Source organism: Trachurus japonicus, chromosome 3 (assembly GCF_045865225.1).
Source record: "Trachurus japonicus isolate A0001 chromosome 3, Traja_1.0".
Taxonomy (NCBI): domain Eukaryota; kingdom Metazoa; phylum Chordata; class Actinopteri; order Carangiformes; family Carangidae; genus Trachurus; species Trachurus japonicus.
In genome coordinates, this window is record NC_140909.1 from 29,817,398 (window position 1) to 29,832,860 (window position 15,463).

At 41.4% G+C, this 15,463-nt stretch overlaps 1 protein-coding gene across 15 annotated transcripts in view; it reads right to left on the bottom strand.

The window, feature by feature from the left end:
* Positions 1-15,463, bottom strand: part of LOC146990126 (serine/threonine-protein kinase BRSK2-like) — a 139,574-nt gene that overhangs the window by 19,439 nt on the left and 104,672 nt on the right. For 4 of the 15 annotated variants that reach the window (XM_085769154.1, XM_085769179.1, XM_085769105.1 and 1 more), the window contains exons 6-13: positions 14,307-14,340; positions 12,929-12,997; positions 8,049-8,195; positions 6,480-6,511; positions 5,516-5,680; positions 5,173-5,270; positions 4,801-4,951; positions 492-551 (exon numbers count right to left, since the gene is read on the bottom strand). In XM_085769154.1, the coding sequence (XP_085625280.1) occupies positions 492-551; positions 4,801-4,951; positions 5,173-5,270; positions 5,516-5,680; positions 6,480-6,511; positions 8,049-8,195; positions 12,929-12,997; positions 14,307-14,340 (756 nt within the window). Of the gene's footprint in view, positions 1-491; positions 552-4,800; positions 4,955-5,172; positions 5,271-5,515; positions 5,681-6,479; positions 6,512-8,048; positions 8,196-12,928; positions 12,998-14,306; positions 14,341-15,463 lie in introns of all 15 variants that reach the window. The other 11 variants (XM_085769147.1, XM_085769169.1, XM_085769095.1 and 8 more) reach the window with 3 other exon arrangements.

A 15,463-nucleotide genomic window follows, 5' to 3' on the forward strand; every position in this document is an offset into this window, starting at 1 on the left:
GACGACACAGCGAAAGTCTTCATCTTATCAAGTAATTTTTCTCTCTTACTGAGAGAGAACTGAACGTTTTTCTCTGAATGTGACTCTAAAACTCTGCACTGACACTGTTAGAAATCATTTTTAAATAATATTGTGAGACATTTGATCTTTTATTAAATGTAAAAGATAATATAACTTAAAGTTATTCCTCAATGAGAGGTTATCCTGGCAAATTTGAATTTTGCTTCTTTTCTATCCTACTGTATGGTTAGATTTGTTGTTAGAAAAGTCAGTAATGTAAAAGACACACATCTTCACTGGTTACGTCCAATGCAAAGAGACATTTTGGGTAAGAAGACATGCAACATTTAAAAGTGAAAGACAAAGACATGTAGAGAACTACAGGCACACTGAAACCAACACAGGAAACCAAATGAGTGGATGGAAAGGTCAAAGGAACAAAATGGAGTTGACTACGTAGAAACTGAGGAACAAACGGAGCAGACCAATACCTTTCCTCCTTGCTGCAGTTAGCGTTTGTGATATCCAAGCTTTTACTGAAAACAGATTTGCTAAAAAAGGGGCAGACAGAAAATCAGGAGACAGACAGAAAAGGCAGTCACATAAGGGGAATCCTAATGCACAGCATGCAGCACTCAAAGAAACAAACCAAACTCATTATCACTGCAAAACAAACACAATCACCATGAGACAGAGAGCAACACAAAAACCTCATGCATGCATGGACTCAGAAACTCAGAAATCAGGAGACAAAACCCAGGAGGAGAAAGGCAGTCATGGGTCATGCTGGAGTCAGTGGGACGTTCACACCCTCCCTCACTGTGAAGGAACAAACTGTGCAGGTTTCATCTCTGACTCATGTTCAGCTTTATTATCTCTATCAGCTGAACAGGCTGCTACACTGTGACAGCAGCACATCAGCTGACTCCTGCTGGGTGGACCTGGCCTTCAGATTCACGCCGCCACAGCCGGAAAATCAACAGTTCATGCTGTGTTTGTAGGAGTCACTGTTTTTCTACTCTCAGTTAAATAAGTGTTCATCCTTGGGCTGATAGAAAAGGCTCAGGTTTCAAGTAGTAAAAGTGATCCACGTTCGGCTTGGGCTGATGTTCAGTATAGAGCTGGGCAATAAATTGTTTTTATTGAATAAGTCAAATTTATAATTTAGGGACAATGTTCAAAATGAGAAGTAGATTTCTCTTTTTCTTGGATAATTATGGCACAGAGCCACCACCTCGTCCCTGAGCATCTGTAGTTACAATAGCAACACAGAGTTCTCTTCGGACACAACATCAACATGGCAGCATAGGCTAACAACAGCAAGGAGGAGATCAGCGTCTCCTCAGTCGTCTGGAAGTGGTTTGTTGGGTTTTTTTAGTGTTCGATCTGGATCAAACCACTGTCACTGTAAAGGTCTGTGGGGACTAAAAGCAGCAGCACCACTCATTTATTCAGCATCAAACAGAGGCAGCACCTGAGTGGGAGGAGCCTGTTGCACCAACAGCTGTGGAGGACAAGTACTGCTAACAAGCACAAGCAGCGATCCAGCAGCTAACAGAAGCACAACTGTTTTCCCCACAGTGTCCTGAATGAGAAAAAGGGTAAGGTGGAAGGACGTTACAGATGTGGTTGAATCTCACATCTCTATAGATACAGTATGAAGCCATAACAGGATTTTATTTTTAGGCCATATTGTCCAGCTCTGATTCAATAACACTGAACATCACTGACATGTGTCACATAAAACTAAACCAGTGTTTTATCACTATGTTGTACCTTATCTGTATATAACCCAGAGCCAGTCCAAATGCCGTATGTGATATTTGGACTATAAAGAGATAAATGTTGGATATTGAGAGAGGCGATCCAAGTCAACAGGAAAAGGGGCCTGTTGAGTTGGATCGGGCACAGTTTTCAGTGAAGACATGGACAAACAAACATTTCAAAGAGTAACAGAAATCAGTCCATTTCAAGATATTGACTGTGATTTATTTTACTATGAGATCACAACTTTTGAGGGAAGGAACAAATGACCATAAACCGGTGGCTCATGTAGCTTTACAAATAACCCTTTTATTGGATTAAATGAAGCCCAATCCTGAAAACAAGAAGCTTGAAACCTATTGTGACTGACCACTGTTGTGACCGGCCAGCATGTTAGCAGCTGGCTTGCTCACTAAACTTGTAGAACCATTCTGGAATGAATCAATGTTTACACTCTCTCGGATGATTCCGTAACTCTATATACAACAACTAAAGAGTATATGTTTTTATTATTATTACATGTTTTTTCCATTACATTGGTGTGGCCCAAACTAGGTAGCCTACATTACCCATGAACCTCTAGATTTGTTGCTGTGGTAAAGAAGTCAGTCAGAGCTGAAACAAATTCAAAATGCTTCATTTTTACCAATTTGGATCAAAACGCTTTGCTACAGTCGACAAATTTCATTTAATCATCAGACTGAACCGAAGTGAAAATGTGACTCATCTCCTATAAACATCACTTCAGGTGTTTCTGTCCTCCCTGGTTCAGATCTGCCGACATGACGCCTTTATTTTCTTCAGTCATTTCCTTCAAGCAGCAGCACGTTTGGAAATATAAGACATGAAACTTCCACATTATTAGAGTTAATCAACTTCAGGTCTCAGTGAGACGCTGTCACCGTCTCCTCTACCTGAACTAACTGTGTGTGATCCATTGGAGTCAGTTCACACCCTCAAATGAAGCCACTCTCTTTACCCTGACGACTTCTACACGACTGTTGAGTGACTGGATTCATATATAAACTGCCATGTGCCACGTGTATGTTTGGTTCCCGTAGTTCTCAACAGTTACACTTTGAAACAAATGTGAAGGTTGAATTAAAAACGAAGGATGAAATCTTCTGAAACCAGTTGCCCTCTTTCCTTTGTCATAAATCAAACTGTTGATCAAAGCAGCTCATGACGGAGGTGAAGGTAAGTCTTTTTTTTCTGTCTGCTTTTGATGAATATGAGCGACTAACACTGTCCACATGAATGCAGATTCAGGACGATGGCTCAGCTTTAAAGCCGCTTAACCTCAACAAAGTCTTTCACTTTTATCAACTGGCGTTAGGTAACGTGTTGTCCTTTTAACATTCTATGTTTTTCCTTTTTTGACAACTTCTTTTTTATAGTAGGCTAATTATTGTGTAATATAAATAATATATATAATATAAATATAAAATAACATAAAATAATTTTATTCACAGGCCTCAAAACAAACACCTTCGGCTCCACGTAAGCATACACAAATCCTCTTTGCTCAGATTTAAATATTTATTTACCAGCATTTTAAGTTGTTTTTCCTGTCCAGAACACAAAGCATACTTTTATGCTTTTGAAACTCTATGGCAGACATCATCGAAAACCAAGTCTTTACATTTTCAATTTGACTGAAGGTCACTGCCTTTTTATGATGATGAGCCACTTCTCATTCATTGCTGTGGGTGATTTCACTTTGCAGAAGAAACAACTTGCTATTGTTCCTATGTGCTTTTACATTGTTGTGACGTTATATTTCATACTATATTTTATTTTTGTTTGAGTTCTATTTTTAGTCACACTGTTATGCCTTCTATTACTGACTTATTGCTGTTTTGTTGTTTGTTTTATCTTTCTGGTACCTTAAAAAATATTTTACATTATCATGGAGGCCGGGCTATATAAAAGAAGGAAATCTCAGCAGCTGCAGTAGAGAGCACTCCTCCACATCCACATTTATCTTTGAGCTTCTGGGAGATTTTCACCGAAATTAGCATCAAGTCCAAATTTGATCTGCCACTCTTTCCCTGTCTGTGTCACCTGCTGTCATGGTGCCTCGAGTTCACAGTTTAGAGAAGGAGCAGTTAAAACATCCACCATACACATTAACAGCAGTGTCCTTGCTTCGGTTTCAGCCTGGGACCTTGTTCTTTTAAAAAAAAAAAATTGTAGAAATGAACAGGGACAAACAGCTGCCACTTAAAACACAAAGCTCCACGGTTCAGTGCAGACACTCGACTTGCACAAATCACTCTGAGAGAAAAGATCCATAAATACAGAAGTGACCCTGGTGAGAGAGTTTCCTCTGATGCTGATGATTCTTCTCTTTTATTCATCACATGCAGGAATCATGAGTCCATGCAGAGTGAGGAGTGCCCAGGCTTCAATCTATAGTTTCTATCTGTACATGAATGTATTTACCTGGACCTTCACTGGACTTTAATATCACACATTTCAGATGCTGTAAAAACTACAATTCTCCCTTTTTGTATATACATTATGCACTAACTTGCCAAACACATGTCATGTTTACAGCCTCTTCATGTCCTCTTTGACCGCATGCTCCATGCACACTTTACACACACAACGTACAAACCTCAGAGTCCCGCTCATGCATTTCAACAGCTAATGAGCGTCCACCAGAGCTAAGAGAGTGTGCTGTTAGTCTCTGGCAGAGCGTCTGAGACGGGAGCAGTTTGTATTCTGTACATCCTGAACCAGCACAGAAAGGAAGACGCCTCATGTATTGAACATCAGGTCAGAGGAGAAGGGAGGGGCTTACAGCGGAGGACAGACGTCAAACGGACATGTGACATGAATTTGAAAAGATCTGCACCTCCCTTCCTCTCTCTGCTGACCTGGGGCTGAATACATTATTTATCAGTACTCAGAACTGATCACAGTAATCATCAATAACACTCTGAACAGCAAAGCTCTCCGACTGACCTGCGTGTGTCAGACATGTTTGTCCATGCTCATGAACACACGTGCAGGCGTCACGGTGTCTCTTACCTCTGGCCGTGGGTCGCCATGTCGATGGCTCGCCGCACAGGGACGGGAGAGCCCCCCTCCGTCACGCTCAGCACCTCCATGGACTTCCTCTCCGGCCTCCGTTTGCCGTGGCGGCTCAGCATGGGGGAGTCCACACGCTTCCTGGGAGGGTCTGCTGAGCAGGGCGAGGACAGAAGGTCAACGAAGGTGGACGAAAAGAAAAGACAAAGAAGCAGGTCAGAAACAACACAAACCAACAAAAGTCAGTGATTTAAGAAAATGTACCTTGTTTTTCTATGTCAACAAATTTGTTATTTGGGCTCTTGGAGGAAACCCTGTGTAGCTAATATTATGGAGGGTGAAACACACGTGCTGGACTTCAGCTTGACCTACCTATCTCATTCCGCGGCGGCAGGTTCTGGTCTTCGTGGCTGGGATACCTCTCCTTACGGTCCAGGAGGAGGAAGTAGATCATCTTTTCCTGGTTGTCCCTGCAGAGACGAGAGACAGTTCGCCATCAGCTTGAGTGCCCATTGGTTAAGAGAGGGACAGTGAGATGCTCCATCATCACAAGACGTATTAAATAGAAGAATTCATCAAAATGACAGTCTGTCTGCCGTCTCATATATTTCCCCGCACCTCTGATCAGCTCCTTTATCCCCCTCCCCCTCCCCTCTCTAATTTAAACTGCGGCCTCCGTGGTTTTAGCCCCCCTTCCTCCTCCTCTCCCACTCACTCCTCAGACAGCAGGTCTTTGGTCAGTTTGTCCTTGTCTCTGAAGCAGCCCAGAGAGTGCATGCTCTCCAGGACGTCTGGGTCGATCTCCTCGGCTGCAGCCAGTGTCCTGATGGCCACCTTCCTGGGGACAGGCTGCTCGGGCTCAGGCTCGTTCTTTCCAGCTCTGCAACACAACACACACACACACACTTGATGTACGATACTGTGGAGACTGTAAAGTAAATGAGTGTGCTAATATTGTGATTTGTAATACTGGGCTACAGAAATAAAACAGACATACGTTCCATTTTGTTTTTTTCATGTAAGCTAAAACTCACAAAAAAAAAAAAAAATATATATATATATATATATATATATATATATATATATATTTTTAAAGAAAATATATATATATATATATGTATATATATATATATATATGTATATTTTCTTTTTTCTTTTTCTAATTTTTTTCACAAGCTGACCTCAAAAAGAAAGTAAAATTATCACCCAAACTCTCTGGTGTGACAAAAAATCAGGATAAACTATCTTTTACCTCTGAATTTCCAGATCTCACTCTTGTTTTGGTGGGTATACTAACCTTATTACTGACAGAAAAAAACTATAAAAATTAAAGGCAAACAGGCAGCACTGTGTGAAGCGAAACATTCAACAAACAGTCAGTTTGCTGATGTTTTTGATGAGGGTCGTCGACAGAATTCAGCTGTTTGAAGCAGAATCAGTGAGTCCATTAGGGATCAGAGGTCCATTAGGACAAACTGTCCTCATGTTTAATCTCAGGACTCATGCAGCTGCTTCTTCTCTGAGAGGTTTACATCAAGTACTGGCTTTGAGGGAACACATTGTTATCATTGTAACTCTGCATCATCTGCTTAACTGGTACTTCATGTGAACATTTATATACTGTAAAGACAGCCAACGTAAACAGCAATAGGAAGTATTTGACAGGTGGATGTACTTACAGGTACCACGTGTGCTTCTGGATCTGCTCTAACTGTTGGAGAAATCAGAGCAGGACATGAACATTAATGACTCTTAGTTTATGAATGAAGAAGAGTAAGAATTTCTCAGCATTAAACAGGATGTTGGACCTGTATTTGCTCATTATGTTTTGGTTATTACTAAGACTCCACTAATTCTATGCTTTTGTTCACTTACAACCATCTAAAATACACACATCCAGTACAATTAGGACTTGAACTCCCTGCAGCGATGCTGTGAGCCAGTACTTCCTGTCTGAAGGACTGACAAACCCTGTTACCAGCCGTGAGCTGTACATTTAAATAGATTTAGTTCTACAGCAGTGTGGGAAGAAAAGCATTCAAGAACCAGAGTTTCATCATCCAGAGGTCTGATAAGTTCTTCTATCTAGCCGACCAACTCTGACACATCATTTGAGGACATTTATTATTTACCCCAACTCCTAGAAATGGAAAAACTGTTGCACTTCCCCTTAAGGGCTGACTTCAAGGTTGACTCTTAGTGACTGTCAGGGCAGTTATTTTGCCATAACCATCATTACTTTACTTTACTGGGAGTGTTGGGTGGATCGGCAGGTGCCATCACAGACTAATGATCAAACATTATGGAAAGGGACTTAATATGGGAGTGAATATCACTGAAACTCATTAGATACAGTTTTAAATTCTTTCTTCTGCTTTTCTTTCATATAAGTGAAATCTGCAAATGTGTTTTGCTGAACTATTGGGTAAATCTGTCCAGTTGTTGGAGGGAATGTGGAGAAAAAAATGTGCTGAATGCACACAGTACAAGTGTGCAATGAAAAACTGTACTTGTTTTGGATGATGAGTATCACAGCTCTGAAGCAAATGAGAAGGAGCCGGAAAAAGTCAGAGGCACTTTGAGTGAACAAGTGCCGAGAAACATTAAGACATACAGAATTAAATATGGAAAAGCTAACTTATATAATTAATACAAATGGAAACAAGCTGGAAAAGGTGTCCCTTCCTAAGACTAAGCAGAGCTGGGTGACTTATCAATAAAAACACAAGTTAACAAGCTTCATTCTTCCAGGTATGAGATGTTGAACGGGGACTCTGGGTTTCAGTTTCCTCCCACACCTGAAGACAAGCAGGTAAGGTGTATGTGAGTGTGTGAACATATCTCTGCAGTAAAGTGTGTATGGTATCTGTGGAAAGACTGAAGCTATTATGGAAGTCCAATTTGGAGCTTATCAGCTGTGGGATGTTGCCAAAAACAAGCGCCACGTCCAAACAGCCACAGACAGAACAGAAGTGAAAGCACATTATCTAATACAGCCTTTTGTCATTTCCGTAATGTTTCTATTCTAAGCCAAAACAAATCCTTGGCCTGAGATGAAAAGATTTTATGCAGAGCACCATCGCTGCAGGGCCAGTCATGGTGCAACTCTGCTAAATTTAGCCTGAGCCGTCCCTAAAGCAAAAGCCCAGTCTGTGAAAACATCAAGCGAGCACAAGTCTCCTGACTGAAGACCTCAGCTCTCTCCTACTCTGCGGCCGACCATGGGGGAGGCGTGTATGACGACTTACCGTGAGCCTCTTGCCGGCGTCCACTTCAATCATGCCACGCAGAAGGTTCTGACAGTCCGGAGGGATGAAGTGAGGCATGTGGAAAACTCCCAGCTTCACCTTCTCCAAAAGATTCCTCAGGTTGTCGTCGTCAAAAGGCAGAGCGCCCTGGAGGAGCGGAAAGACGACATGGTCAATCGACTTGGACAGAAATGTGCATCAATGATTTTGCTGATGTTGATCCATGCATAAACTACTCAAACTACTCAGTTTGCTTCAGGAAAAAAATGTGGTTTGAGTCAAAATAAGTATTTTGTTGAGATTACTGTAGATGACCTTTGTCATAATGGTTTTGAAAACTGAAATAAACATATTTACAGCCTGGTATAAAAACAATTTTGGTCTCTAAAAACTGTGGAACTCAACTGCTTGTACTATTTTTCACAGACAGTGTAGAGGACTGAGGGCAGGGCCACTTTGTGTGGCAGGGAAGGCATGCAACACACTCTCTGCTCCACAAATGCCCCTCCTCTTTGACTGTTTTTAAATTAGCTTGGATTTAGAGGGCTGCCAAGATGGCGACAGTGGACCAGCTCACTCTGAGCTTCAGAAACGTCCATCACAGTCTATGGTGTTATCGTCTACTTGCGTGTCTCTCAATAACACCATCCCACTTCCTTCCTCGACTTTGGCCACTTGAGGTCATCTAATACTAAAACGTAACAGTGTCGTAATAAGCTGCTGCATAGACGACCTTGGGGCTTGTGTTTTTCAGGGAGGACAGTTTTTTGGCAGTGCTGGATGAAAGAACCATGAGAAATCATTCATTGTGGCTCCGTGGTAAAAAAAATGGCCAATGGTTGTTGTCGCCTCATTCACAGGGCAAAAAATCAAAACTGCACAACAGGGAGATCTGAAAACACCGAGCGGGCACCGAACTGGCCCTTCACCTGCTCACACAATACACTGCACTGACATCCTCCTGTTGTCATGTAAATGGCCTGTCAGGTGTTCACGGAGAGATCATTCGGGTTGTGACAAAGAGGAGGACTGGAGGCAGCTTGTGAGCGATATCAGTCATCAGAGCTGCTGATGATGAAGCAGTTTGTGTGTCTGCTCTCCGGCTGGGGAGGGCGCTCAGCGGCGTGATGACTGATACCGTTTCCTCCCCATTGAAAAGGAGCAGGACGGAGCCAGATGGCCGCTGACACTGCGTGGGTGATCAAAACAACAAAAGTGGAGGGATTGATCTTCACATGATGATGGCTGTGTTATGTGCTTTGTCTCAATCAGGGGAGGAACACACATGCGTGCACATACCACACACACACACACACACACACACACACACACACACACATAAACAAACAAACAAAACAAACAAACAGTTATTTACTCGGCTCCCTGGCTGCTCACTTGTCACTGTCACATTATAGAGCCACTGCTTTGAAAAGTCTTTGTTGTGTGACGTGCTTTTTACGTGACAGAGCTGCTGAGAGTCTGTAGTACACAAGAGTGATTCACACACCACGCAACACTGTCATTCAAACATCTTAAATGGGAAAGTAAAAAAAAAACCACACAAATCAATTCAGACAAACCAGCACAAACACGAGCAGTTTGGTTTCTTTGGTCACATCAGACTGTAAAAGATTTTCAATCAATCAATCAATCAATCAATCAATCATGCAATCAATCAATCAATCAATCAATCAATCAATCAATCAATCAATCAATCAATCAATCAATCAATCAATCAATCAATCAATCAATCAATCAATCAATTTGTTTATTTCGGGCATGTCAATTAAATCATCATCATCACACTTCATCTTAGTTCAAATAATACAATACACATGGCCGAAAGGGAAAACGGGAGAAGCAAAAGCTTATCTAGTCCTGCCCCCATTACCCACAGAATAAAATCTTTATCGTTCAACATCAACTGAACTCTCAGACCTGTTCAGGAAAGTACGTTCTCTCCCCTGCCTCCAGATGTGGTCGGCCTCTGGTCAGTGCTGTTCACACTTAAAAAGAGTCAGTTCAAGGTACAGCACTGCCTCTGGTGTAGTGTCATATGTATAATTTAGGGTGGGGATGGGGGGTTCGGCAAGGAGGTGCTGGTTTATCAGGTTGTTCGAGCTGCAAGGCTCCGCTGTGAAACAAAAATTAGCTATGGAACTCACTGGCTAAAGCTGTAGCTGTCTCTGGTCGGCCCGGTGCGGAGGAGGAGGTGAATCTGAACATGCAAACACTTAGCATGTTAGCTAATGCTAGCTTTAACCTGACCCTCTGTTTGAGTTCATTAGACGAGAGGCACCCTGTTGTGGACTTAAGTTCTGGGAAAGTGGACATTTTAAACCATTGGTGACACTGGCTGAAAAGTCCTGATGGCCGAGCAGTCAGGGTGTCAACTGTGGGAGCAGCTGGTTCAACTCCTCCACACTTTACTGCATGTTTGTCTCATATTCCCTGTTTGTCTCCACATTTTAAAGATGTACAAGCGTCCTAAAGTAACAAAAAAAAAATCCTTACATAAAAAGCCACTTTTAGGCTAAGGCTACTATTAAAGCAGAAGTAAGCGGTCCGGTCGTTTTGGCTAACTTTTTGTCAGTAGATGGAGTTAGCAGTCCCCGCCCTCGCCTCGTCATGGATCTATTGGTCCTCGTCCCTACGTCACCACATTCACGCGCATCCCTTGGCTGCACACACAGAGAGGACTGCCCCTTTATGCCGTTCTCTCTCCTCATTGGATAAAGGTTGTAGGATACAAGGAAAGTTTTCTCCTCAGCTTACAGCAGAGCAGAGTGACTGACAGACCCGTGTTTCAGACCAAACACTCTATATAAGTGATTGCTGTCGGAAGATATAACTATTTAAGACTTATATTAACACAAACATTCCGCTTACTTCTGCTTTACGTAACAAAAAAGAATCCTTATGTCAAAAGTCACTTTTAGGCTACTATTTATTCTCTAGAGAGAGTCAGAGAATACTGCATTTTGCTGTGATGTCCACTAGTCAGATTTAACTTGGGTAATTGTTGGCTGGTGAGTTAGTTAGCTCCTCGGTCCAGTGGGGGTCCAAGTTATTCATTTTACAAGTTTTCACAGATTGAACACAAATTGTGTGAGCTGATTTCTGTTTTGGAGTCATTTTTCCTGGCTGATTCTTATTTCCTATCATATACGGGACGTTTCCATTCAATCCCAGAAGAAAATAGAAAGTGTCACCTGTGTGACCTGAGAGAGGTAGAAAATTATTTTTTTTGTTTTACTGTCCTTTTTACCATGACTGTAGACATAAGCTCTTTCTTAAAATGACCCTGGATTGTCCTGATTTGTTTTCTGTGTCCGATGACTGTAGACTAGCGTATCTGTTTAGTGAAAAAGTGTTTTATTTAGCTCAGTGTGTTGAATGCTTACCAAAAGCGCATGGGTGCGCTTTATGTTTGATTGTGGATTGTGCTTTCTGATGACTGTAGATCCCGGATTAGTGTATGTGGAGATGTTCTTTTGTTTATTGTTCTTTATTTCTTTTGGTGTGTCTTGTAAGTCCATGAGGGCTGGGCACCTTTTTGGTGTATGACACCGTGAAAATAAAAAACTAACTAACTAACTAACTAACTAACTAACTAACTAACTAACTAACTAACTAACATATCATCTCTCTATCAGATAGGCGGTCATCTATCCTAACTTTCCTCCTGTGAAGTCCCACGAGGTGTTTGTTGTCATTTGGCGCATCTGACTAGAACTGAACTGAAGTTGAATTTTTGTACCTGGCAAAGCTAAGTAAGAGAAGGCAGGAGAGCTTCATATCATGTCTACGCTCATTCAATTAATAATGTGATTTCAATTCTTTATCAGTACACAACATGTTTCCAGCTCCTCATGTTTAATTTAATCCCAGCTGGTGTAAAACTCAGACCGATCACCCGTCCACTGCAACACCTTTCATGATGTTAAGCAGCCACACATTTCTCATATTCCCGACACCAACAACAAACCCGGCATGTTTAAAGTCAGATGCGCAGGCCGTAGATTTGCTTTTAACAGCGACCTTCATTAATAACAACACCAACATGTTCTGTCCACCAGTGCGTTTGGATGTTGACCTTTAATTCCCTGGTGCTGCACTTTATTTTGTGCTGAAACGTTTCTGACCTTATTCTTCACCTTGGAAATTCTGCTGGGAATGACTGCTTCATTCAGCGTAAATATTTGCCTCAGGAAAAAACTAAATCAACTTCTCCTCCTCCTCCTCCTCCTCCTCCTCCTCCTCCTCCTCCTCCTGTGGGTGGGTGGGGAGAACCCCCCGCTCAACACTGCATCAATCCAGCAGTGTGAGCAGGTTATCCTGTGACACCATGTTCTGTACAAATACACTGATGCACTTTGAGTCTTACAACTGTTCGAGGAGTGAGGAGATGAAAACTGAAATGATCATTTATCAGAAAAAATCCAGGACACTGTTTTCTGAAAGTATTAGGGTGGAAGAGGTAAAAGAAACAACAGGGACTATTGGTTCGAACTGTGTGTGCACTAAGCCAACCTCATACATGCAAAGACACAAGCAAATTCAGAAGACAACTTCCTCACAATACAAGACTCACAACACAACAGAGGTGTTTCCATGGACACAAAAAAGTGATGGACCTGGCTGTGGTGGTTTTGTTCAGTGCTTTTTTTTGGCTCAGACTGAAAACCAAGTCAAATCAAGTTGTCGCTCATGGCAGCACTTTAAGATCTATATTTTAATAAAAATCAAATTAACCAAAACCCCATGATCCAAATTCAACTCATGCTGACAAATACTGTAGATACTCACATCCTGTGCAAAAAAATAAAAAATCAGAGACTCATTTTAATGTCTGTGTCAGAGGACAGTCTGTTACTCACCACTAAAAGTGCAAACAGGATGACTCCACAGCTCCACGCATCTGCTTTCCTCCCATCATACTTCTCACCCTGGTACAGACAGAGACAGAGACAGAGACAGAGACAGAGACAGAGACAGAGACAGAGACAGAGACAGAGACAGAGGTGAGACTCACATCCAGTCCAGGCTCCTGACTTAAATATGTCTATATCCCTAGCAAGTTGTGATGCTGACTACACTGCACAGCAGGAGTTATTCTAAGAAGAAGCATTTCAATTTTCTTTTTCTGGTGGACCCTGCCTGCCTCATCTACTGCGTGACCCATGATGTCTGCAGATGTAGGTTGTCATGTACCTTTATTTTCTAGCAGCAGTCATGTCCACAGAGGAGCTGAAGCAGGTTCTATAAGATACTGGAAAGAATCTAGCTGAAGACCTGTGAGCAGGTGAACTGAGGAGAACTGAGGGTGTTTTAAAGGTTGTTTTACAGTAGAGGCAGGTGCACACACTCAAACTCTGGCCAACGATCAACGTTAAAGCTATAGCTACACCTTTGTTTGCACAAACAGAAGTGAGTAAGAAAGTCATCATGTTAGATAGGGGGCAAAAAAAAGGTCATTTGTACAGTAGTAATATTAATGTTTGTAGTAATGTTAATGTTCTTCTTTTTAAGGTTTTTATTCTGTTTTTACTTGTGTCATTCTGTATCTTGCTTGTGTCATTATATATCTATTTGTTCTCTGTTTTATGTTATGCTAAACTGTGTTTTTATGTTTCTTTTATGCACACGTTTAAGAAAAAATTCCACTGCTATGTGCAGGGGACAATAAAGGTTTTCTGAATCTGAATCTGAATAATAATAACCCAATATGTACAAATATCCACATGTAAAATATTCAGTATGTACATATATAAACCCTATTAGACATAAAAAGTATTTCATATATTGACATACACTATATCTAGCCCATACATATACTGTAAGTATGATTATATTTTTTATTAAACCAATGAACATATGGGTGTGCAACAGGTTACACTATGTAGCATTAATCATGAATATTTTTTATATATGTACATAAACACATTTTATGAATATTTCATACATGTTGCCAACTTATGAGGATGTTTCAATGTGATAATAACGTATCCTCCTAAAGGTGATATACGTATATATGTCCTGTACTAGACACACAGTATGTATGGGCTCGGTCCATCTGTATGGGTTGTCCACTTGTCCACAGAGACAGGACCACAACTACAAAGCTACAAGTCAAATAGCTGATGTTTTATGTAAGTGTGTTTTAACCAGTGGGGGGGTGGGATGGGGGATCTGTGATGTAAGAGCTTTTCTGGTTGGAGCTGCTATTACTGTATGAAAGAAAGAGAGAGCACTTACCCTGATAACCTCTGGGCAGGCGTAATGTGGAGATCTGGAAGAGACAGAGAGGCTGTTATGGTGGAATGGACTCTCTCTCTCACACACACACACACACACACACACACACACACACACACACACACACACACACACACACACACACACACACACACACACACACACACACACACACACAATTACATACACATACACACGCTACACACAGCCAGCAGCCACAACCAACAAACTGAGGAATAAGAGACCAGGTGAAGCTCTGACATAACTTCCTCTGAGGAAATATGAGCCACTTTACTCGTGACATAAAAAAGCTTCAGCCTGACGTGGTTCATGATTTTTTATGTTGGTTAAGTGACCATTACATAACAGCAAATATCCACCACAAAGTTACACTTCACATACAAACAACAGTATTGGGAGAGGAAATTCAACTTCTACATGAACGTTTGAACAAGTTTTGACTCAGACACAGTGAGAAACTCATTAGACATATTTCAGGGGAAACTCTTGTACTTTTAACTGTTGATTGTTTTACTGAGTTGACACTTAACATCACTGCTACATATCAATGCCAATTTAGTGGACAGTGATTTGAAATTTCTGCTCTACACTTTGCAACTTATTATGACCAGTGCCTGGTATGAATTTATACCTGACACAATAATACAAATAGAACTATCCACTAAAGCAAAGAGATGAAGTGCTCAAAGCCAAAGAAAGACTCTACAAGGTTGTTCCAGAGGATCAATAACACAAGACGACCACCTTCAGTTTTCAGCGTTGGATAACAACACAATACCGGGACTGACCATGTAACGCGTTGTATATCAAGAATTAATCATTGAACCATTTCTTTTTCTTTTTCTAAGTGTCAACACTCAAGGAGAGAGAAAGTGGACTATATGCAGCATCGGGCCACAGGTCACACTTGAACCCAGCGCTCTGCAGTAAGGACTAAGCCTTACTGCTCCACCAGGTGAGCCACCAAAACATCCCAAATCATAACTTTCAGTGACTGTGTGTCAATGGAAAGCACTAAAACTGCCATGAAGTGTGATCTATGACACAAAAAATGGAAATCTCCCAGGTTATCTGAGAAAGAACATAAAGAACAGAAATGTCGGAGGGGGAGAAGTGAAATGAGTGAAATGACAACA